The sequence below is a fragment of the Mustela putorius genome, unplaced genomic scaffold, assembly GCF_011764305.1.
Source record: "Mustela putorius furo isolate JIRA1106 unplaced genomic scaffold, ASM1176430v1.1 tig00537248_pilon_pilon_pilon, whole genome shotgun sequence".
Taxonomy (NCBI): Eukaryota; Metazoa; Chordata; class Mammalia; order Carnivora; family Mustelidae; genus Mustela; species Mustela putorius.
Genome location: NW_025422387.1, coordinates 13,628,853 through 13,653,078, shown reverse-complemented (window position 1 = coordinate 13,653,078; position 24,226 = coordinate 13,628,853). Strand labels below are relative to the sequence as shown.

At 55.4% G+C, this 24,226-nt stretch overlaps 1 protein-coding gene across 2 annotated transcripts; it reads left to right on the top strand.

Moving 5' to 3' along the window:
• Positions 1–6,757: 6,757 nt before the first annotated feature.
• RAB35 (RAB35, member RAS oncogene family) lies at positions 6,758–23,718 on the top strand. Of its 2 annotated transcripts, XM_045073717.1 has the most exons (6): positions 6,772–6,970; positions 12,558–12,608; positions 15,116–15,239; positions 19,649–19,773; positions 19,867–19,991; positions 21,364–23,718. In XM_045073717.1, the coding sequence occupies exons 1-6, from the start codon at positions 6,919–6,921 to the stop codon at positions 21,490–21,492; spliced, it is 606 nt and encodes a 201-aa protein (XP_044929652.1). In that variant the 5' UTR covers positions 6,772–6,918; the 3' UTR covers positions 21,493–23,718. The 2 variants fall into 2 exon arrangements, with proteins under 2 accessions (XP_044929653.1, XP_044929652.1); XM_045073718.1 differs by lacking the exon at positions 19,867–19,991 and having other exon boundaries at positions 6,758–6,970; positions 21,364–21,470.
• The last annotated feature ends 508 nt before the right edge of the window (positions 23,719–24,226 follow it).

Genomic DNA, 24,226 nt, shown 5'->3' with positions numbered 1-24,226 from the left:
GTGGAGATACAGATGGAAAGGAGCATCTGTAAGTTCTTGTAGCCAGTTGGCTTGTGGAACCGGGAAAAGTCTCTCTTTCTTGATCCTCTGGTCACCAGGCCCAAGGGCCATTCCATAACAATTTGGGAAGATGAATTCAACAAGGGAAACTAGCCCAGTTATTGGCATGCGGTTCTGTGGAGTGACTGACTGGGCTTCACTTTTCCTAAGACACAGAGCCCAGGCATTTCACTGGACTTTGCTAGCTGTCCTCCGGTTGTGTCAGGAGGGTGCTCCGCAGCCTGGCTGGCTGGAAGGGTGGTGTGGATACTGATGGAGCTCAGGAAACTGGAAAAACCAGTCCGAGGATTACCCCTTCAGTGGGTTTCTGTGTGACTCTCCTGTGTGTCCCCCGCATGGAATATGTCTATCACCTTCTCTGAGACCAGTTTCTCTGGTCAAGATGGTATCAGCCGGGCGGAAGCCACGTTAGCTCCTTCTTACCATTCGTACTCTTACCTCATGGGAGGTGGGAGGCCAGGTGCAGCAGTATCTGGTCTAGCATTTCTCAAATATTGGCCTCAGGACCCTTTTACACTTTGAAAAATTACTGAGGACCCCAAAGACCTCTTGCTTCTACGTCTCTTACTGATACTACTGTAGACATCAAAACTGGTCAACTTGTCTAAGCTGTGCTCTTTTAAAAATAATAAGCCCATTACATGTTGCCATAAGTAACCATAGCAAATAGAACTCAGTTTTCCAAAATGAAAGCCATTTTAGTGAGGAAAGCAGCATTCTTTTGCATTTTTTATGTCTCTTTAATGTCTGGATTTTCATGTCTGCTTCTGCAGTCAATCTGTTGCATTCTATCAAGTAGTCTCTCTGGAAACCTCACTGTACACTTGTGAGCAGGCGAGTGTGGAAAAGGCAAGTAACATCTCAGTATTACAAAACTGTTTTCACGTTGCAGATCTTTGAAAGGGTCTTGGCCCTGGGCTTCCCAGGCCACACTTGGAAAACCACAGAACTAATCTAAAATTGGGGAGAGAAATCCTACCGAAGTGACTGGTTTGACCCTGTGTTCTGGTGATAGGCCCCAAACTCGGCCCACACCCCACGGAATGCAAACTTGAGAGAGTTCAACTGCATTATTTCTGATGTTCCTTCTATTTCGCCAGTTCTCCGTGTGGCTTCATTTGAATGCAACAGAGACATCAGTGCCTGCCCTGTCCAGAGAACACCAGGATGGTCCCTGCAAGCAGGGAACTTGATGCTTACTCGATTCTACCTGAGGGGCTACCTGAGGGCGGTTGTCAAGTCTCCCAGAATGGCACCAGACATGCAGGGCTGGGATCATGGCCAGTTTACAGTTCCGTCAAAACTTTCTTTATTCCCTCCCTCTTGGACCAGTGTGTTAGAGGTGTCGCATCCTGACTCCTCATTCAAAGTCCCTGGTGTTCAGTTCCCCCGCCCATTCTCAATTCTGCTTTGCCACCTGCTTCTTCCTACTTAAATGATTGCAGCATGTCTGCCTCTCTCACTGCCTGTGTCAGTAACTTGATTCTACCGCTCACCAGTCTGAAATGTGGATTTCACAGCTCCCTCCAGGCCCCTGCTGCTCCCCTAGAGGCACTGCTGGCTGTCCTAGGCCTCAGGCTCGAGGTCCCCTCTCCTCGACCCTCCCAGCCTCCCCACTGGTGATGCCACACTTCACGACCCTTTGCCAGTTGAGCTCTAAAAGGGTGCCTGGGTGACTCAGTCAGTTAAACTTTGGCCTCCTGATTTTGGTTCAGGTCATGATCTTAGGGTGGCAGGTTCAAGTCCTGCATTGGGCTCCTTGCTCACCAGGGAGTCTGCTGGGGATTCTCTGGCCCTCTCTCTCTGCCCCCCACCCCCGCACACGCTTTTTCTCTCTCTAAATTAATATATCTTTTTTTTTTTTAAAGATTTTATTTATTTTATTTGACAGAGAGAGAGATCACAAGTAGGCAGAGAGGCAGGCAGAGACAGAGGGGGAAGCAGGCTCCCTGCTGAGCAGAGAGCCTGATGCGGGGCTCGATCCCAGGACACTGAGATCATGACCCGAGCCAAAGGCAGCGGCTTAATCCACTGAGCCACCCACGCGCCCCTAAATTAATATATCTTTAAAAAAAACAAAGTGCCCTTAGCTCATGTTCAACCCTTACTACCTGACCCTACTCCTTACCAGCTGCTCAGCCTCCACTTGTATGATCCTGAAAAATACTTTACTTGGCCCCACTCTTCTCTTCATCACCAGTTTCACTTTTCATTCACTGCCCCAATTTTTTAAAAAAATATTTTATTTATTTATTTGACAGAGAGAGATCACAAGTAGGCAGAGAGGCAGGCAAAGGGGGGGGGGAAGCAGTCTCCCCGCTGAGCAGAGAGCCCAACATGGGGCTCAATCCCAGGACCCTGAGATCATGACCCGAGCTGAAGGCAGAGGCTTAACCCACTGAGCCACCCAGGTGCCCCTCACTGCCCAAATTCTTGAATAAGGAACACACCCCGCTCTGCTGTCACTGTCCGTTCTGGTGAACATCTGCATGCTGCTGTCCCTACTCTTCCCTTTAGACACATATTTTTAAAGTAGGCTCCATGCTGAGCATGGAGCCCAGCTCAGGCCTTGAACTCATGACCCCAAGATTAAGACCTGAGCCAAGGTGAAGAGTCGGATGTTTAAGCGACTGAGCCACCCAGCTGCCCCGATATCTGTTCTGTGCCAGAATGTCAGCTCTGTGAAAGTAGAGATTAACAATTTTTATTTACTGCTAATGCTTCCCATCTGTCACCACCTGGTACATGGAAAATCCTCAAATGTGAAGGAATGACTTGTTCTTCCCTACTGTACTTAAGCTCTAAGCTCCATGAGGATGGGCTTTGTCTGGCTCACGTTAGGTCTTCAGTGCCTGGCACCCAGAAGGCGTGTGAGTATTTTTTGTATTCGCAAATGAACCCAGTTGCCAGGTAAATTCTGTGACTGTGTTTTTGCAATACTGCTTTCTCCAGTGGATGTGGTTTGCATATTGTCCTTTGCATCTGTCCTCTCCTGCTGTTACCCTCACACCTGGCTTCCGCAGTGACCCCCTTGAAAGTTCAGCAGTGGAAATCCACTCCGGTGGATGCTTGCACCAGACTACTTTCCTAAAATAAGACGTTGATATTGCTCCTCTGCTCAGAAACTTTCCCTGTTACGGTTTCTTCCGTGCAAACAGGTGGCACCGCAGTCTCCTCTGTAAACTGGCTGTTCAGAACAGCAGGACAGCCCTTCCCATCAGTGGCACATACGGAGGCCCACCTCAGGTCCCCGCGGCTTATAGCTTTGTACATTTATAGTTTCTTTCTCCCTCTCTCTATCCACCTACCTACCGACCCGCCTCCTAGAACACAGCCTACCACTGAACTGTAGTTTAAATAAACATAAAGCAGTGTTTCTAGGGGGCACCTGGCTGGCGCAATTTAGTGTCCGACTTGATTTCGGCTCAGGTCGTGATCTCAGGGGCATGACACTGAGTCCCATGCTGGGCTCCATGCAGGGCTTGGAGCCTGAGGTTCTCTGTCCTTCTACTGCGCACTCCCCACCCCCTGCCCGCCAAATAAAATTAAAAAAATTTTTTTAAAAGCACCCGATGTTTCTAGAGGAAATATGCTCCGTTTCATTCAGGGGACACCAGGCACATATCCTGGCCAATAGGGAATTCCCCCTCGAAACCAAAATTGATGATTCTCAGACGGTGACAGCTGCTGTCTAAATACACCTGTTGTTCAAGGCTCTTAAGTTCCAATTCCATCATGAAATCTTCCCCATCATTTGAGTGAGAAGTGATCGCTCTCTTCCTCTCAAGTCTGGACCCCTCATTTGACAGCTGCTTTATCTATTACATTATCTTGTTTGTAATTTTTTATTTTTAAAGATTTTATTTATTTATTTGACAGAGATTACAAGTATGCAGAGAGGCAGGCAGAGAGAGAGAGGAGGAAGCAGGCTCCCCGCTGAGCAGAAAGCCTGATGCAGGGCTCGATCCCAGCACCCTGGGATCATGACCTAAGCTGAAGGCAGAGGCTTAGCCCACTGAGCCACCCAGGCGCCCCTCTTGTTTGTAATTCTTTGTGAGTATGTCTTACTGCTGAGAAGACTGTCAGCTGCTGGAGGGAAAATGCTCTATTCTACAACTTATGGCATATAGTAAGTGGTAAGCACTCACTAAATAGTTACTGAATAAACGATTAATGCCTACTGTTTTCTAGAAGACATGTGCAGGCAAGTCAGAAATCTGGTCTTCACTATGGCCGATTCAGCATTATTATTATTATTATTTTTTAAAGATTCAATTGGGGCACCTGGGTGGCTCAGTTGGTTAAGCGTCTGCCTTCAGCTCAGGTCGTGATCCCAGGGTCCTGGCATCAAGTCCCCACTGGGTTCCCTGCTCAGTGGGGAGTCTGCTTCTCCTTCTCCCTCTGCCTCCCCTGCTTGTGCTGTCATATAAAACCTTAAAAGAAAAAAGAAAGATTCATTTATCTAGGAATGCCTGGGTGGCTCAGCCGGTTAGGCATCTGCCTTTGGTAAAGGTCATAACCCCTGTCCTGGGATTGAATCCTACATCGGGCTCCCTCTGCTTGCCATTCCCCCTGCTTGTGCTCTCTGACAAATGAGTAAAAAATAAATAAATAAATTCATTTATCTATTTTAGGGAGAGTGCGAGTGAGTGCACAAGGTTGGGGAGAGGGAGAAGCAGAGGGAGAGAGAAACTTAAGCAGACTCTGAACTGAGCAGAGTCTGATGGAAGCTCCATCTCACAGACCTGAGATCTCCCTGAGCCGAAAGCGAGAGTTGGATGCTTAACGACCGAGCCACACAGGTGCCCCTCTGCTCTTACTTTTGAGTAAAAGTATCCTGCAGCCTGATACCAGGAGGCTGCCTTGGAAACGTGTGTAACAGGTGTCTACAGTAGGAAACAGCCGAAAGTATGAATGAGTCCGTGCAAAATGCTCAGGGCTAACAGCATGTTGCTGTTTATCTCACGCCTGTATGTGCCAGATAATTTACGAACCTCTCAGCCTCACAACTATTCTGTGCGGAAATGGGCTCCAAGATGTGATGTGACTTATCCTAAATCTCAGTAACTATTTAGTGATGGGTTCCACGCTCAGTGTGGAGTCTGCCTGGAGTCCTCTTTCTCTCTCTCCCTCTGCCCCTCTGCCTGCTCTCGTGCTCTCTAAAATAAATCAATCTTTTTTTTTTTTTTTTAAAGAAAGGCACATGAGCAGCTCCTCTCGCAGGCAGTACCTTCAGGTTCCAAGCCCATATTGTTTTGACATCACCACACTTGATTCTTAGTTCCTGGAAAAACAACTCAAAACTTGAGTCGAACATTCCATGAGCTGTTCAAGGATCTTCCCGGTGACCTTGTTTATAAAAAAAAAATTGTAAACAACATGAGTGCCTATCAATAGCAGAGTGGTTAAATTACAGTACAAACCTATACCACACAGCTGTTAAATGACAGAATGCCCAAACGTGTTGGTAAAGAGAAAAGGCAACATTCATACATGTATCTGTTTTACTTAGACACAAATATTCATTGAGAGGCAATGATTAATTCATTCAACAAATATTTCTTAGACCTCTTAAGGTGTCCAAGGAACTAATTATTAACAAGGGTTACCTGGGAAGAGTGGGTCTGAAGAAAAAACTTGTACTTTGGGGTAAGCTTCTGTACAGTTTGTTTTTTTGACCATGAGCATTATTACTTCTTATAAAGTCAAACTAAAAACAATAAGACGAGTAGAAATATTTAACAGCTACTTGACTGGAAAAGGACAGGGCTAGAAGAACTTCGAATTCCCTGTAATTCTCTAATCAGAATGGCAGTAGGAGCATCTCACTTTCAGGCCAGGTGGGAACTTACTCCAAAACGGGGAAAAAAACTGGAGCTGATGATAAACCCAATCCCGCTTAACTCCCGGCAGCCCAGGTCTTCCTAACCACACGCTTTTGAGATGTGACTGTGTAGGCGGTGTGAAATCGAAGCCGAGGGAGCTGCTGCTTCGGGCTGCGGGTGCCGCTCACACCGGCTCGGCGTCAAGGCGGACGGGGCTCTGACTCTGGAACTGCCCTCCCCATGTTACCAAGGAGGCAACTCAGGCTCCACCGGGTCACGGGGCCAGGAGGTGATTCAAAGGCCACACTCCTCTCACGCTCCGCTCTGCAGGCGACTCGTGGCCTTCAACACCGGGCAGCCAGCGTCCACCCGGACGTCCCGTCCGCAGGCCCGGGACCAGCACCCCGGAGGCGGCGTCCGTGCGGAAGGGGGCGGAGTGTCCGGATCCCGGGTCTCGAGAAACCGGGAGCTGGGCGTAAACCCCGCCTCCAAGGTCACTGCGTGCCGGTCTTTCCGTCTCCGCAGCGCCTCCGGCTCTCGAAGATGCAGGAGCCAGTCCGTCCCGGGCCCCGGCCGAGCTTCTCCGGCGCTCTCGGCGTCCTTCAGGGCTCCACAGCAACCCCGCTCTCCGAATCCCCCGGCCGCGCACGGCTGCGGCGACGTCCGCCGACGAGACGCAGGGAAGACTAGCCCGCGCCCGCGCCCGCGGGAGTCCGCGGAGCGCCTGCGCGGGGCGCGAGCGCGGAGAGGGCGCGGCTGGCCGCGGCTGCGGCTGCGCAAAGGCGCTGTCAAACGCTGCGCCTGCGCGCTGGCGGGGCGGGGCGGGAAGGAGGGAGGCGGCGGCGGCGGCAGCGGCGGCGGCTGCTGAAGAGGAGGAGGAGGAGGAGGAGGGGGAGAAGAGGGAGGTGTTTCTGTCAGTTCCGGCTGTTTGTTCGGGAAGTGGATCCGCCGCTGCCGAAGCAGCCCGGAGGGAGCTGCGGATCGCGAGGCCAGCACCGACCCCGCCCGCCCGCGCGTGCCTCCCCCGCCCGCCATGGCCCGGGACTACGACCACCTCTTCAAGCTGCTCATCATCGGCGACAGCGGTGAGGGCCGCGGCGGCCGGACGCGGCGTGGGCCCTGCCGGGCGCGGCCCGCGGGGGCCTCGGGGCGGGCAGGCGGGCGGGGAGGTGCCGGCCCGCGCGGGGCGGGGCTGCCTGGCGGCCGCCGGCCCTATGGGCGCGTAGAGGGGCTGCGGGCAACCTCGAGGTGAGGTTGGGGCACCCGGCTTCGGAGCGGAGGGGCTGGGCTCATGGGGGTCGGGGCTGGGGCCCCCGGTCCTCTCGCCGCGCCTGCCCCTGCCTCACGTGTGACCTTGGTCAAGTCGCGCGATGCCTGGAGTTGGAGAGACCCGGGTTCGAGTTCTGGGACTACCAGCTTCCTTACTCCGTGACCTTGGGCAAGTTGTTTCGCCTTTGTGAGCCTCAGTTCCCTCATCTGTGAGGTGGGGACTTGCCTTGCTGGGTGGTATGACTCTTTGATGAGATAAAGCTGGGAAAGTGCTTAGCGCCCAGCCTGGCATAACGTCAGCCCTGGGTAGGTGCTAGCTATTGATGTGATTATTAGTGCTGTTTGTAAGCCTCAGTTTCTTCGTCTGTAAATTGGGGATAATCCCAGAATCTTTCTCATGGGATTACCTTGTACAGGGCCTAGGACATTGCTGCTGAGTTATTACCCGTGTGGTTCTGTCTCCCCATCTGTAAAATGGAGTAATAGTAGCATCTGCCTCTCAGGGCTCACTGAGTGTTCAGTGAGATAATGCACACATAGTGTTGGCAACAGCGCCTGCACGTAGAGAGTGCTCAGTACGTGTTTGCTGCTACGTACTGTATACTAGATGGGTACTGGAGGTGGGTCAGCCAGTATTGCAAAAGGGCTTTGACCACGTATGCTCTCTGGGAGAGCTCCTAGCTCCATGCAGTGCATCTTCTCCAGGGCCTGGTGCAGTGCCTTGCCAACCAGTAGGTGCCTAAAACACATTTGTTGAATGAATGAATGAATCAGTGTTAAGTTCCTAGAAAAGACAGGTTGGTTCCTGGGAAAGGGTGGAGGGTTTTAGAGGTGTTTGGTGTGTGGCAGGTAAGCAGGTTTATGGGGTGACCAGGAGGTCAGGGAGGCAGGCCCTAGGAGGTTTATGGGAGCATAGCTGAGGTGCTGGGATTATATGATGGGGAAGGAGGCTTGGGAGCATGCCAGGTTTATAGACCAGACCTGAGTTGAGGGCAGGGGAGTCATATGACTGAAGGCAGAGGCTAAATTGGTGGTGGAGCCCATGGGTTGTTAAGGAAAGGGGCGGAGGGATGCAAATCAAAGGAGTTGTGAGACGCTGATGGAGGAGTGCTGGGTGATACTGGGCTATAGCTGGCTGTGGAAGTGAGTGGGTTTTGATCTCACTGTGAAGCTAGATTGGGATGTGGTTGGTGGTTTGGATCCAGTGAAGGATGGCTGAGGTTTCTGTGGTTATTGGTGGAAGGGAGAGGTAAGGGGAAAAGTTAGGGGCCAACGAGGGAGATGCAGAGTAGTTGTGGTCAAGGAAGGAGTTAGATGGGTGGAGGGTGGATTCGTTGTGGTTTGAATGAAAGAAAACTAGATGAGCTGTGTAGACTAACCCTTGGAGATGGAGTCTGGCATTCCTCAGGGTCCCGAGACTTACGCTTTTAAAGGATTTGATTTTAGCCCCGGCCTTTGTACCCAGGGGTAGACACCAGGGTAATTTCTCTCCCTTGGAGAGAAAGTAAGCCCACCGCAGTCAGGGGTCCTTATCCCTCTAGGGCTTGTGTGTTGATATCCAAATATGAAAAAGCATAAACTCTGCAAGAGGATGCAGCTTGTTGACTTTTCCCTGTAAAACCGAGGGGGTGGTTCTGGCCCCCTTTCTCACAGTACGTTTTGCCTGCTGTGTTGATTTTTCACTCAGAAGTCAGGTTTGGGAGAAGACTCGCTAAGTTATGTGGCTGGCTCCTAGCCCAGTCCGAGCTTGTAGAAGTCCATCAGGTACAGGAGTCGAAGCTGGACCCTTACGAGCCTGGGAGATGGTAGCCTCGGTTCAGACTGAGCGTGGCACCTGAGCGAGGAGGAGAGGACCAGGAACAGCCCAGGACTGGCTCCTTACGGAGAGGCTTTCAGGTTTTTCAAATGCTTTCATGGACACTCTCATCTGGTGCTCACCTGTTCCCTGTGCAGTTTGTCACATAAGGAAGCTAAGGCTCAGAGGAGCTGACTGCCTTGCCCGAAGTCACACAGCTCATCACAGGCAAAGCCAAGCGTTAATGCACATCAGTGCGATGCGGGAGCAGCAGCTGGTGTCAGGCCTGACGGGCCCTCAATGAGTGTTCGTTTCTTTATTACAAAATCTAGAGTTCTTCTTCCCACTCTGCCACATTGTACATGCTTCTGGAATACATTCCCTCAGCTTTTGCAGCTCTTCTTTATGGCTGAGGTTCTACACTTTTTCCAATGTTCTTCTGACTTTTTAGCACAGAAGTGTAATAGCATTTCGTCTGATCTGTGTGGCCAGCCATCCTCATTCTTAGAACCTGGAGGCTGGAGTGGCTGCCAGAGAACTAGTTAGAGCCTTTCACTTTGCACATGAGTGAGCTGAGGCTCAGAGAGAGGAAGTGACTTGTCTGAGGTTGTACAGTGAGTGGGTGACCGAGCCAGGATTAAAATTGTGAGTGCTTTACTTGAAGGTCTCAGGGACTTCAGCTGTCCAGAACTGAAGCCCAGATAGTGAGGGAACTTTTTGTAGCCCAAAGGAGGAGCAGGGCTGAGGGTGGGGACTTTTGTGGGGGCTTTTTTTTTTTTTTTTTTTTTTAATTTATTTGACACACAGATTGAGAGAGAGATCACAAGTAGGCAGAGAGGCAGGCAGAGAGGGTGGGGGGAAGCAGGCCCCTGCTGAGCAGAGAGCCCGATTTGGGGCTCCATCCCAGGACCCTGAGATCATGACCTGAGCTGAAGGCAGAGGCTTAACCCACTGAGCCACCTAGGTGCCCCTTGTGGGGGCTTTTTGAGGACCCAAGCATCTGTGTAGGCCAAGAGGCAGGGAGCAGGGGAGAGCAGTGATGGTTGAGAGGCATGTGCGGTGTTTGCCGAAAAAAATCTGTCTTCTGCTGCCTGTGCTCTTCGCAGGGTAGAAGGTGATGGGGCTGGACTGGTTGGGTTTCGTGCTCCGTATGGTTCTTGGGAAGCCCTTGTCTTCAGCAGTGCTGAAGGTAGATTGGTACATATCACGTCCTCCCTTCGGCCAGTGCTATGGGATGAATGCAAGAGAATGTTTTCCCGAGGAGGCCTCTTCCAGGGATATTTGAGAGGTCGTTTCTGAGGGTGGGTTTCTCTTCCTTTCAAAGGGAAGAGCAATGCTGGAGATTGGGGTCAGGCCCAGAGCAGCAGTTACTGTGGTGACTGTAATGGTCGTTCTGCAGCCTGGTGGTTTTCAGCAGCTCTGCTGAGCACAGGGGTGAGTGAAGGGGACTTGGAGAGGCCAAGTTGGAGGGCACACTGCTCTTTCCTTGCTTCTTGCAGAGAGAGCAACTCCCCTTACTTTTATTTATTTAATTTTATTTCTTGAGAGAGAGAGAGAGAGCCATCGGTGGGAAGGGGTGGGAAGGGAGGGGCAGAGGCAGAGGGGCAGAGGAGAGGGAGAGAGAACCCTAAGCAGGCTGCATGCCCTGTGCAGAGCCCGACAGCGGGCTCAGTCTCACCCTGAGATCATGACCTGAGCCGAAACCAAGAGTCAGACACTTAACTGACTGAGCCCCCCAGGCACACCTTCCATTTTAGATATATGGGATTCAGATAAAATTTAATTTCAAGAAGGATTCTGTTGCTCCTGAAAGTTTGAAAACCATTGCTTTGGCTTTGGTGGGTGCTGTGCTCATAGCATTAGACGGCAAAGTTGTCAGTATGATCGGCATTTGTTGTTTGGTCCTGAATTCATTCAGCCATGCTTTGTCGGTGTCTGCTGAGTGCTGAGCCCCGCTTCCAGCGCTGCAAATATCCAGGCCAAGGCAGGCAAGATCTGCTTCCTAGAGGAACTCGCAGCTAGTGGCCCAGACGCAGCTTTTAGCTGAGTAAGCAGACCCAGAAGGCTCCAGGAGGAAGCCAAGGAGCCGGCAGGCCTGATGGGGTGTCGCGCTGGCAGAACACTGTGAGGGACCCAGCCCAGGGCTTGGGCTTTCCTTGGGCTCAGCAGGAAGCCTCACCGGGAGGACAGTGAGGAAGTGGCCCGGAGCACGAGCACTGCAGGCCCAGGGGCTGAGCAGCAGGTACTGCACGGGCAGCGCCCTTCTGCTCAGAGCCGCACCCCTGTCCTTGGGAAGGGAAGGTTCACTCCAAGAAATAAGTTCTGGGTGTCTCCGGACAGTTCCCAGAAGAGCGCATCAGAGATTGCTGGCCAGAGAGGATGTCTGGGGTTGGTTAGGTTTCGAGGAGCAACGCGGGAGACGGCCGGAGGCAGCGTCCTCTCCGGTTCTGATGAGCACGTACGGGCTCCAACCCACCCATGTACACTTAGCTTGGGGAGGCAGTTGAGACGCTCGTGGAAGCTCTCCTTCCGCCAGCCGTGGCCGCGCCACCGCTGTGGATCTGACAGGAGGGAGGTGCAGGAGCCCTTTTGGGGTCTTTGGTTCCATTTTCTGAACCAGGTACAGGAAGACTATCCTGGCAGTGTGTATCAGACCGCGCCCCAGAGCCCTGGCTTCACATCGCAGCCCTGTGCGTCCCCGCGGAGGCCCCGAAGGCCAGCTGCTTAGCTTCCCGCGGGCCCGGGTGCCTCTTCAGAGACGGAGTGGGAGTTACAGGCACGTCCAGGGGCCCATCGCACACACAGCTCTGTGGGCACCGATTCTTTCCTTCTGTGGTTGGTTCACCCAATCGGCCTCAGGCTTGGCAGGGGTAGGGGATGGGATAGGGGAGACAGGGCAGGTGCACAGGCTAGTGCTGCTCCTTTTAAGGTAAAGGGAAGCCAAGTTTATGGGATTCTGCTTGCTCTTGGGACAAGTAGGCTAGGGATTGCTGTGGTAAGTGAAATGGTCTGAGCACGTGTGAGCTCTTGGGCTGATAAGTATAAGGCGGACCCTTCCCCCACCAGTCCAGCTGGCAGTGACATCAACACGGGGAGGACGACTGGCAGTTGGTTTGTGTTGTCTGGGCCTCAGTTTTCTCACCTGTAAAATGGCCTCGATAATCTCAAGGGTCCTTTTCAGGTCCACAATTCCTCGTCTCATGCTGCACACAAACCGGGGCTCCACTCAGTGTATGCTTTTCTAGGGACCGTGTGGCTTAGATGCACTTGGCTGTTTCATGTGGCTGACCTTCCCCCTGCTTTATTTCTGTCATTTGGTATCTTCCTCTGGGTCTCATCAGCACAGGGCCTGGGCAGAATCCCCTTTCTCATCTCTCCCCACGGGACTGGGGCAGCTTATCTCGCACCAGGACAGAGGGAGAGGTCAGACGATGAGTGGGAGAGATGGTCTTGGTGTGTGGCCGATCAGAGAGAGAAAAAGCAGCATTGAGGTGGGCGACGGGTCTGCTGAGCTTCTAGGAGTCCGCATTTGGGCGTCATCTCCCTGAAGGACTGGGCTGGAGGGAGGGATGCACGCCCCCCCTCATCTCCTGCTTTCTCTCCCGCAGGTGTGGGCAAGAGCAGTTTACTGTTACGTTTTGCAGACAACACTTTCTCAGGTGAGTGTGCCCCTGGGGTGCTGCTGGAGTATTTTGGGTTTGAGATCCCTTTACCTGGCCGGGCCTTTGCCTGCTGTCTGTCTGCTTCAAAAAATCCTTTTGTGGACCCATCCCTTTTCCACCCAGAGACTTCTTGTGCCCCAGCATTTAAGAGAGAAAAAGAAAAGTTGAATATTACGAGTTGGTACATGCCTGGATAAAATGTCAAACAGATAGACTCACGAGGTAAAGAATGGGAGCCCTTCACCGGCCCCTGCTCTAGTGTCCTGGGAGCTTCTGTCCACCACGGTGTGTCTTCCTGGCTTTTTTCCAACTCCGCGTGCGGAGGGTTGGCAACTGGCCTTCTGCTCTTCCCCATCTCTAGCAGACCTCTGCTTCTTCCGAACGCCTGTGGGTCTTCCTGGGCCGCGCGTGCGTGGGCCTTCATCCTTCAGCAGCCGTGCTCCCGACGTGTGCGTGCTTTCTGGCCGCTTCTGGTTTAAGTGATGCACTAGGTGGAGCGGGTTGTACGTTCATCCTCGTGTAGAAGGGGAGTTAACGCTAACGAGGTCAGGGGCTAAAGGCAATTGAAAATGCCGACTTGCCTTTTAAGGAAGCTGTGCTAAGTGACGCTCCCCCTGAAGCGGTCATAGTACCCCTTGTCAGCTCTGATCAGTGCTGCCTCCTTAGTGTTCGTTTTTGCTAAGCTAGTGGGCAGAACATGCTATCACCGAAGCATGTGTTTTCCCGATCACTGGTGAAGCCGGACACGTTTTTGTTTGTTGAATGTCAGATTCATTGCAGAGGTTTGGCTTGGCCTCTCTGATCAAGGACTGAACATGACTCTGTCTTCAGAATTCGTGTGCTGTGGTCGGGTAGCGCGCTACAATTAGGAAGTGATTACGTGGCAAACACTTCCCTCTTGGTAGAGAGTTGGGTTTGGTCCGACAGCAGCCCTGCGGCACCCCTGGTGTGAAGTCGGGAAGAGTTGTCTGCCCCGTGTGCCCTTGGGCGCCACTAAGTCTCAGACCATCTGTGAAGTGGGACCCCTTGGCGTCCCTCCCACACAGGGTTACTGCGAGGGTTACCTGAGACGCCCGGAGCCCTAGTGCCTGGAATCCCTCCGGCAGTAGCCGCCGGCCGTGGCTGCTGTTCCGTTCAAGGTTGGGAACTCCGGGGCAGGGCAGCTCCTCAGGGTCTGGAGCACTGCTCTTCCTCCTGGTGCCCCTCTTGCTCACTCCTGGGAGCTTTCAGCTCTGGTCTCCCGGGCAGGGTCTCCTTCCCATTTCTACCCCCAGCCTCTTAGTGGAGTCCATCGTTGGTTCTGGGCCAAAGCGTCACAGCAGTTTCTGCCCATCCCACACCCGACAGCTGAATTCATGTCACCCATTTGGGTCTTTGGCAGCTCTTTGCTGGGCTGCCACGCCTCTGCGGCCTTGTCACACGGGCAGAGTTCGTACCAGGGGTTCCTCCAGCTCGGCTCCACCGACACTGGGGCGCTGCACTTCCCCGAGGCGAGGGCTGTGCAGTGGGTAAGGATGTTGAGCAGCAGCCCTGGGCTCCACTGATGTGCTCGGGGCTCTGCCCTCCCCCACCTTCTCCCGGCCTTGGAAATGGTGCCTGTTTTTTCCAGGCCCAAGTGTGGCTTCCTCCCCAAAGCCTTCCTCGATCTCTGCCCCACCCTGAACTTTGACCCCTCCTTTGCAGCTCCGTATAGTTGGGTGTGTGTGGGTCTTGCCTGCGGCACTGTGTTACACAGTCCGCCCCAAACAGAGCAGGAATGTTGCTGTTTGTAGGCCTGGGGGGACACGACAGTGGCTAGATTTTCTCCTCCACTCCGTCTTTCATAGAGATGCCTGAATGAAGTGTTTCCAGTGCGGCTCAGGCTCTGATTCAGACCCTTCAGTGCCGCACTGCCACACACCAGAGAAGGGCCAAGGTCATGAAAACGGCACTAAGACCCTGAGACCTGGGCTCCGGTCCCCCTGCCTGCCTCCCACTGCGGGCTCCACCGCCTGTCACACACCCCCTCCCCGGTTGCTGTTTTTGCTTCCGTCTCCTCTGCCTGCAGCAGTGTTTTCCAACATGCAGGTCGTGACTTGTGTGTTAGGACAGTAATGTGGGTCACTTACAGTGTTGGGAATAGCACAGGAAAAAGAAACCCGAGTGTGGCCTGGGTCTCCCAGCACACTCAGGCCACTGCTGACACGTCGCGGCCACCCCTCTCAGGAAAGGAGCCCGCCCCTCCCCGGTCGCATGCTGGTTCCTCTCCTTTGTGGGGCTCCTCACTCTGGAAACGGGGTGCTTCTCACTTCGTTTCATGGGTCCTCTCGCCCTCACCTCCACTGAGGGGTCCATGGGGTTGTGGGCTTTGTCCTTCTTGTTCAGGGCTCTGTCCCCGGGGCCTGGAACGTGCTGGGCACAAAGAGCCAGCAGGGAGCACTGCGGAGGCCGGGGTCCCCTGTGTGGCTGAGGCCGCATCCGGACGGGGCGTCCCGTGGGCCTGGCTGACGTGCGTGTGTGTGCAGGCAGCTACATCACCACGATCGGAGTGGACTTCAAGATTCGGACCGTGGAGATCAACGGGGAGAAAGTGAAGCTGCAGATCTGGGACACAGCTGGGCAGGAGCGCTTCCGAACCATCACCTCCACGTGAGTCAGGCTGGCCCCCGCCATTCTCACCCCTCGCCACCTGGATTTGGACACAGGTCAGGTGTCCGGGCTCCCTGAAATGTCACTGGGGTGGGCCCCTGAGCTGCCAGGAGGCAAGCTCCTGGCTGGTCACAGTGGCTGAGAGGAGGAGGCGACAAGGTGGGCGGCTGCCCGCAGGCGGCCGGTGGCTGAGCGCCGTGGCTCTGGGGGCGGGCAGGAGAGTACGAGTGAGTCCGCTCACCCCCTAGCCTTCAGCTCCCGGGTATATAAAATGGGAGAACAGGGATGTGGCATGGTCAGTCATAGTGAGTGACTCTTGTTCGGTGCTAGCTGTGACAGCCATGGTCGGCTGTGCAGGCTCCTGTCACCCACCCCGACTTGGAGGAGGCTTCTCTTTTTTGAGAGGCCAGGAAGGAGCACTGGTACATAGGCTGTCGTCGGGAGGCCTCCTCTGCCTCCCCAAAGCCCTTTACCAGGAACCTGGTTCACCCAGTGGGTTGCCCTCCTTTGCTGCTGCAGCACCTTTGTGGTCCCTCGCTGGAAAGAGGGGACCCAGCAGGAGCCCTGGGGACCTGTGGAGGGGCTCTCGGTTCTTGGGCTGTTAATAGAATCGCCTCCAGGAAGGAGCAGGGCTTTGAAGATGGTTTGGAATTTATATTTCTGTTCTGCTGTGTGACCGTGGGCAAGTTGCCTCAACTCTCTGTGCTTCAGTTTCCCAGAGGGTTTCTCCTTAGGGTTGGCGCTTTTTTTTTTTTTAAAGATTTTATTTATTTTTTTGACAGAGAGGGATCACAAGTAGGCAGAGAGGCAGGCAGAGAGAGAGGAGGAAGCAGGCTCCCCGCTGAGCAGAGAGCCCGATGTGGAGCTTGATCCCAGGACCCCAGGATCATGACCTGAGCCGAAGACAGAGGCTTTAACCCACTGAGCCACCCAGGAGCCCCTCCTTAGGGTTGGCTTTAATGCCGAGTCCTCTGTGCCAGGTGCTCTGTGCTCGGGCTTTCCCCAGACGATCTCATTGAGCCCGCCGCAGTCGGCACCGTTGCCTTCTGCATTTTACAGAGGAGGTACTTCTGAGAGCGGGCCTGGCGAGTGAGTGCCGGGGCCTGAGCTGGGGCACCCCTCGGTGTGTGCAGAGAAGGAGGCGCTGTTGGGCCTGCAGTAGTTGCTTCTTTCATAGGCCTCTCCTTTGCCTCCGCCCGAAGTTCCTGTGTGATGGAGGTCTCTTGGGAAAGTGTGTGAGTTTTCTGGCCAGAGATCCCTTTCTTCCCTTCGGCCTGGAAACGGGACAGACCCCAGGCTGCCCACCCGTCTGGAGACTCCTCAGGATCTTGTGTGCGCTGGGACTTTGAGGGACGAGAAGCCCTCACGGTGGAGGCGGGGAGTGTCACGAGGAGACTCTTGGAGGTGCTGCCAGGCAGAGAGAGGGACTAGGCTAGTGGGTGGGCTGCCTGAGCAGGAGGGGCTTCTGTCACTGGGCCAGCGGTGCCGAGCACACGTGCGCCATGGCCGGTGATGCCATAGACCCCTCTGCCGGTGCAGCTCTCTGTGACTGCTCGCTGACGATCTGCCCAAGTCCCCTTGTGTCTTAGTAACTGCCAGTAAGGCCTTAAGGAGGGCTGCTGGGTCTGATGCTCCTTGGGGTAGGAGGGATGGCGTGGGCAGCCCAAGCGTCCAGACCTGAACAGGACCACCTGTCCAGGTCGGGAGGTCTGGGCCCCGAGCCCAGATGTCCTTACTCTGAGCTGGGACTGTTGCTGAGGATTTTACTGAGTTTGTTTCACTTAATCCCAGATAAAGAGTCTGTGACTGTTTCTATTTTATGGGTGAGAAAATTGAGGCCCAGCGAGGGCACAGTTGAAGTGAGGCCCATTTGATGCCAAAGCTCTTGCCGTCTGGTCCAGTCCACAGCTCTGCTCTCTGCTGGCCCCCACCCCGAGGGACTGGGGCTGGCAGATGCCGTGATGTCTCCTGTAGGTTGAAGCCGCTCTGGGAATTCAGGGTGGCCGAGAGTACCGGGCCCGTGGCTGTGAAAAGGGCTCTGGGCAGGGCAGCGGGCTGGGGTGCAGAGAAGCCTGTGGCCACCTTGAAGTCAGCTCCTTTTAGGTCAGGGTGGGCAGGGGATGAACCGCCTCCCCCTTCTGTTGGGGACACTGAGCAGCTCAGCTCGTGGAGGGCAGTATGTGTGTTTTGGGGTGCTTGAGAAGGGGGCAGTGCTGCACAGTGGTGGCTGGGGAGCACGGGCTCAGCCCCCTGCTGCCATCTTGCCGGTCTTGGGGAAGCTGAGGAAGCTCCATCCTACGTCCCTGCTCTGTGCCTCACGAGGCAGGAGGCACTGCGCACACCGTGCCGAGGGGGCACGGAAAGACGACGTCCCGTGAGGGGGTCTGGGGGTCTGGGGAAGGAGGAGGGAGTCTTGGGGGAGAGTTCAGGAGTTGTTCTCAGGGATTGGGGCAGTTGGGGTGTGGTAATGTGGCCTTTTCTGATTCAGGCATTAAAAGAGAAACTGAAACTGCGTCCCGTTAGCCTGACAAGGAGCCCTGTTGTCACCCTGTTTCTTCTCTCTCTGAGGCTGGGGTTTGCTGGCCCAGAGAAGCATGGCTGGGGTGCACGTCGGGGAGGAGTGAGTAACAAGGTGCTGGATGGTGAGGAAAGGAAGCCTCTTTGATGGCTGGCCCCGGACCAGGAGTCAGACGCCGGGACTTCAGCAGGTCACTGCACGTGGCCTCGTGGCCTCAGGGGTAAAATGGCGGCCCTCATGTCTGTCACACCAGGTTGCTGCGAAGACTGGTAGGGCAGGGGGTATAAAGTGTTGGGTGCTGGCCTGGGCACAGAGCTGAGCTGAGCAGGGGTGAGTGGGTGTGATTACTGGTGGCAGTGGTGACAGGAGGCCCAGAAGCACTGGTGTCCCTCTTGTCAGAGCTCTGAGCCCCTGCTCTCGTCCTCAGACTGGTTCTCGCTCTCTGATAAAGCCCTTTCAGCATTTCTTGGTATTTTCAATAGTCTTCAAACGCAGGAGAGCTAGGAAGTGTGTTCCTCTGCTGGCCGGGGACAGTCGCCTGTCGCCCTGGTCCTGGCGCGTATGCCTGCCCAGGTGGGCATGACCTGGTGCTCCAGCAGCAGCAGGTTCGGAGAGCCTGGCCCCTGCCCAGCTTCATGGTGCGGGCTCCCTGGGGCAGCGACACTGTGTCCCTGGAAGGCCGAGCTGTGGCAGAATGAAGCGCGGGGAGACCCCCGCAGGTTCCTGAGGGGGCTGGAGCCCGGGGCGCCGCCGCTTCTGTTCGCAGCCCTGGTCTTCGGCCGCGGCCTCGCACGCTGTCCCTTGGTTTCCTTCTGCCTGTGTCAGGGGCCCCGGCTTGTCACTGAAGGAATAGTAATAATGGTGAAGAGCCACCACCGTTCCTTGACCGTTGGCTACTTACTGACTGGCCCTTGTGGAAACAAGTCATCTCCTTTATCCCTCGCAGCCGTCCCAGGAACAAGTACTCATGTGTCCGTTTTATAGTTGAGGAAGGAGGTGATTGAGGTGCCTGCGCCAACCCTCCTGGGGTTCCACAGCCTTTCAGAGATGGCACCAGGGTAGCCTCTGTACTGTGACCGGGCCTAGAAAGCCTCTGTACTGTGACCGGGCCCAGGTCGCCGACGAGCCGGTTGTGAGGACGCGGCGGCGCGCACAGCCTCGCTGGCTGCGTCCTCGCAGAGGCTGTGGTGCGGGGGGAGCCCGGGGGCTGGCGTGTGGGGTCCACGTCCTCCGTCTGTCCCTCTGAACTGTAAATGCTTCGGTTATGGCGTCTGGAGGGGAATGTTCACGTCCTCCTGCCGTCCAGACCTTCTGGCTGAGCTCAGGCCGGAGGGTCTGCACGGTCGGATGGTGGCACCTCTGGGACAGCTTCTGCCCGGCTGTGCCCGGATGTCCACACCGTTTCCACGTACTCGCTGCCCCCGGCACGGATGAGCCCAGGGTCAGAAGTGGAGAGAATGACGCGCTGGCGGGGCTTCACTACGGGTGTGTCTTCTTGGAGTGGCATTTTACTAAGAGGCTTGAAGAGAAAAATTCTTTCAATGTTAAAACAAACCAAGTGGTAATAGGACATCAAATACAAGTTACTTGCATTTTAAACCTAAAATAAGAACTTCAAAGATGTTTCAAGCTAGTGGCAGACTTGAACAACTTGACCGACCACCTCAGGGCCGCTCCCTCTTCCCCGGTGCTTTGGGGACAAGCATGAGCAACAGTGCTGCTGAGCGTCCTGGCCGGGGTCGGAGGGAGAGGGGATGCTGGGTGTCGTGCAGGAGAGCCTGTGCCCCATCATCGTCTCCCTGAGCGCCATCCGGATGCAGGCAGGCTCGGTCTTAGTGAAGGGGCTACTCTTGTCTAGGCTGAAGCTCTGACACAGATCCTGACCCTGCAGGTATTATCGGGGGACCCACGGGGTCATCGTGGTTTATGACGTCACCAGCGCGGAGTCCTTTGTCAACGTTAAGCGGTGGCTTCATGAAATCAACCAAAACTGTGATGATGTGTGCCGAATATTAGGTGAGGCTGGGCCCCCCGGGGTGGGGACAGTGGCCTGGAGGGTGACAAGGGGGTACTCCTGCAGGGCTGGGCTGACTGTGCTTTGCCTTGAAGTGGGGAATAAGAATGACGACCCTGAGCGGAAGGTGGTGGAGACAGAAGACGCCTACAAATTCGCAGGGCAGATGGGGATCCAGTTGTTTGAGACCAGTGCCAAGGAGAATGTCAATGTGGAAGAGGTGAGGCCTGGGCCCCGGGGACGGGGGGCACGGGAGGGAGTGGGCCCCAGCTCTGTCTCACCGCTGCAATCCTCCTCTCTCCAGAGCACTTGGCTGCCTGACAAAATCTCTTAGTAACTGCCGTTTCTTGGGGCCCACTGGATGCCAGGCATCGCGCTAGGCCTTTTGCAGGTGTTAGCTTGTGTCTCAGCAGTCCTCTGACCTGAGGTTCCAAGTTGAGGTCTGTCACCCAACTTGTAAGAGGCCGAGTCACACTGAGACGCAGCCCACAGCCCAGCCACACAGGGTTCCTGCTCAGGCTTCAGCCTCACTGCCCTCCCCGGGCCCCGCCCGTTACCCCTGTGTCCGCTCTCAAGGCTTGCCCTGGGGCCTTGGCCTCCCTGCAGACACCTGGTTGCTTCCCTGTGGCCTCCAGGCTTCGGGTGGACCCCTGCTGCGCGTCCCCCAGAGGCTCCTGGGGAGACGGGAGGGTCTCCCGTAGAGCTGCTGAGCTTTCGGCCAGGGGCAGCTTCCCTTCTGCTAGGCCTGCTGGGAGGTAGTTGTGAGTCTGTGGGAGAGAAGCGGGACCTTTTGCCACAAGCCTAGCAGGCCTTGCTCGTAGCTTCGGGTGAGTCCTGCCCCGCAGTGTGTGGAATCTGGAGACCCAGGGAAGCCTGGATCCCCCATTGTGTCCTGGACACCCGACTGCACGGTGACAGGGAGCCCAGGTGCCTCGGAGTCAAGCTGGGATCACAACACGGGCCTTTCTGTGGGACCTTGGGCAGTGACTTCATCTCTCCAGGTCGCTACCTGTTCCTTCTATAGATCGGGGTGGGGTGAGAGTCCCTGCCTCCTGGGTTGTGAGCAGTGAGTGATGCAAATTATGTCAAGTGCTTGATGCCTTAACTGGCAGAGGGGAGGAGAGGACTGTGGGTTGGTGGGCATCGGTGGGGGGGGGAATCCACTGGATCCTGGCACCACAAGGACGTCTTAGGGTGGGGTCTGGGGAAGGTTCTGGGGGGATGTGCAGTGCCGTGGCGTGGAGTGGGCAGGCTCTGTGTCCCTCTGGCCTGTCTTCCAGGGGGTGAGGTTCTTGGTCTCTTTAGAGGAAAGCCTGGAAAATCCCTGAGATTGATTTCCCTAAGACACAGCTCTCGGGGCTTTGATGTTGTTCCTTTTTGACCTTTAGAATTGACCAGCTCCTTCTGGAAAGGGTTTGAGGACCTACGTACAAAAAGCCCTCATGAGTAGAAATAGCAAATGGGGAGTGGGGCCCAGGGCGGCGGTCAGGGCGGCGGTCGAGCCGGCGGGCAGCCGTGGCTCCGCGATGGGGCTCGCCACACCGGGGCTCGCCACCGGCTCTGAGGCCCACCCGCCTCCTTCGTCCTCACAGATGTTCAACTGCATCACAGAGCTGGTCCTCCGAGCAAAGAAAGACAACTTAGCCAAACAGCAGCAGCAGCAACAGAACGACGTGGTGAAGCTCACGAAGAACAGTAAACGAAAGAAACGCTGCTGCTAATGCCCCCCAGCCCACTGCAGAGACTGCGCTGCGGCCACTCCCCGGCCCGAGGCCCCGCGGGACTCCTCGGGGACAGTCTCAGTTTCGTGCCGTTATTTAAAGAATTCTTTCCACGTTTTTGTATCGGGAGGCGCCACCGTCGGCACTTCCTCCCCTCCCCCCTGAGTGCCAAGAAGGTGTTGGATGACCTGCCCTTCCCTTCTGGTGCCCCTGCCCCCTGGCCAAGGCACCTGGGCCCGGCGAGGACGCTGCGGGCCGAGCGGACTGATTAACCAGATCTGTACATAATGTATATTGCTTTAACCAGCCGCACCACCCTCGGCCTGCCCCGGCTTCCGCCTCCTTAATGCCAGCCTGCTGCAGTAGACCCGCCCGTCCCCGCCCCTCCCCGCCCCACCGGGCAGCCAGCGGCTTCCTGAGGAGACAGGATCGAGTTCTAGCCACGTTTTTTTACCAACCTGGGCCGGTGGAGCGGGTCTTCTGTGTTACTTGTTCTCCTCCAGGCCGTCGGCTTCTGTCCCTGGCACGTAGGGTCTCCCCTCTCTCTGGAGCCTGTGCCGTGTCTCTTCCCTGCCCAGCTCCCCCCACCCCCATTCCTCCCCTGCCCCCGGAACCATTCAGGCAGCTGGGGGCAACCCGGCCTCGAGGTAGGCCTGGGGGTTCTCATTAGAGGCCTAGCCTTTTGGCTTACAGGAAGACTTGCTCCTGCCTTTTGGTCACCAGATTTCTTGTCCTGCCTTCTAGATGCCTCTGAACTACAAACCCAGGGAAACCATGGCTTTTAATTTATACCAGCCTGTTTCAGTTCCAACAGAAAGGTAGGGGTGTGTTTGTGCAGGGCTGGGGGCTTGCAGGGGCACTGCGGAGCGTTATTTTAATACATAAAATGAAGCCAAATCAAATGAATTAAGTTCCTCACACTTTCTCTTCCTGAGGTTTGGTTGGCACAGCAGCAACTGTTGTGGCCTCCCCACTTTGGGTCCAGTGTTTTTAGAAAAACCGAATGGCTTCCTGTCATTGTGGGGCCAGGCACTTGGCAGAGCAGCATTGCCTTCCTGGCCGTTTCTTGGTGGGAAAGGAGAACGGGCCTCCCACCCTCGTCTGCATCGGCCTGGGGCTTTCCACGGAGCTCTGGGGTCCCTGTTGCGGCCCCGGCACCTCCGAGTGAGGAGTGGGCGCCAGGCGCCGCGGGACTGTGGGGTGCCGCGTCAGCGCAGGCAGCCTTGGGTCATGGACAGGACTGTTCTGGTCCAAAGGTAGCAGGAGGGTTTCTTAGCGGGTGCGAGGCAATGGCAGCTGGGTCTGGGAGCCAGCCGGCTCTGACCCTGGTCCCTGGAGGAAAAAGCCAGGGTCATCTGCACTTGATTACTGTCCCCCTCGGGACACTTCATCATTCACCTTTCCCCTAAAAGGATCACGTAGCCTGGGAGTAATTTATTTCAACACCATGATGTGTTTTGTTAGATTTCCTTTCCTAGGTGATTTCCAGGCAAAGCCCTGATTGGACAATCACATCACAGATCACACTGCAGATTTTCCATGTTAACACTGTTGGTGGGTTTTTAATCAGTAAAAACTGGGGGTTTCTTCTGACCTGTCTCTCTGCTTCCCCAGACTGCCAAGAGCCCATGGTTGTCTGGGAGCAGGCCTTCACTGGGGCCACCTGAAGAGGTGGGGGAGCTCTGGGCCCAGGGACGCGGTGCTGTGGAGGGCGGCCGTGGGGCCAGCCAACAGGCATCTTCTGACTGGTGGGGGGCCGGGAGGGAAAGTGTGGTCTCCATCCTCAGGGCTGTGCAGGGTGACCTGAGGTCCTGGGCAGGATGCAGAGAGCTCGAGACTCCTGGGCGGGCAGCGTACTCAAGTCTGAGTGTTCACGTGACATCAGTGTGGCAGTGCTTGCAGATTCGAGCAATAAGGGGAAGGGGTCCTGGAGGTTTCCAGCCCGGGCTAGAAGCTGGCTATGGCTCTGGCAACTGGACGTCCAGACCCAGGTGGTGGGGTGATTGTGGTGACGACAGTGTGCCTGTCCCACTGAGTGTTACACGCATGAATGGGGGGTGGGGGTGGGGAGACTCACAGGGCTGGACTGACGTCCTGGTGGACCTGATGTGAAATTCCTGTTGAACAACAAAACTTTTAAATGGTTTGCTAGGATTATTTCTGTATTGAAAGTTTCTAATTATGCTTTTTAAAAAAATACTAAAAATAAAGGTTCAAGCTGCCAAATTTTCTTCCAGGGTCTGTTTCCTCTCCTCCAGCTGTGTCGTGGGCGGGCCTGCCTTCTTCCCACCCACGGTATTCAGCTCTTGTTTGTTCTGGTCTGAGTCCAGCACAGGTGCCTGCCGAGGCCCAGGGCCACTTTCAGAAGCCAAGTTTGTTTTCCCCGCAAAAGGTTGGTCCAGTTTGAGCTTCCCCTCCGGTTCGAGGCAGAGGTCGGAAGCGCACGCGGTAAGATGCCAGGGGAAGTGCCCTGTTTATTCTCCGCACGGCCGGAAGGATGCAGTGGAAGCTTTGCCTGCAGTGATTTCTCTGTGGCTCCGAGTTCCTGCCAGGCTGGAGGGCCTGCCCCGGGTGTGGGAAGCAGGACTGGCAGGGCGCCCGGGGTCAGGGTGCGTGTGGAGGTGGGGCCCGGAGTGCTGTCTTGGACAGGATGCCTGCGCCCTCCTGGGGAGGTGCCCCCCTTCCTGGCTGAGTCCCCTCACCAAGTACGAGGAGAGGAGGGGACCTCCCGGAG

Coding starts and splice junctions, on each gene's coding strand:
- RAB35 (XM_045073717.1), top strand. CDS start 6,919: ATGGCCCGGGACTACGACCACCTCTTCAAGCTGCTCATCATCGGCGAC. Junction 15,240..19,648: donor TTCCGAACCATCACCTCCAC/GTGAGTCAGGCT, acceptor CTGACCCTGCAG/GTATTATCGGGGGACCCACG. Junction 19,992..21,363: donor AGAATGTCAATGTGGAAGAG/GTGAGGCCTGGG, acceptor TCGTCCTCACAG/ATGTTCAACTGCATCACAGA.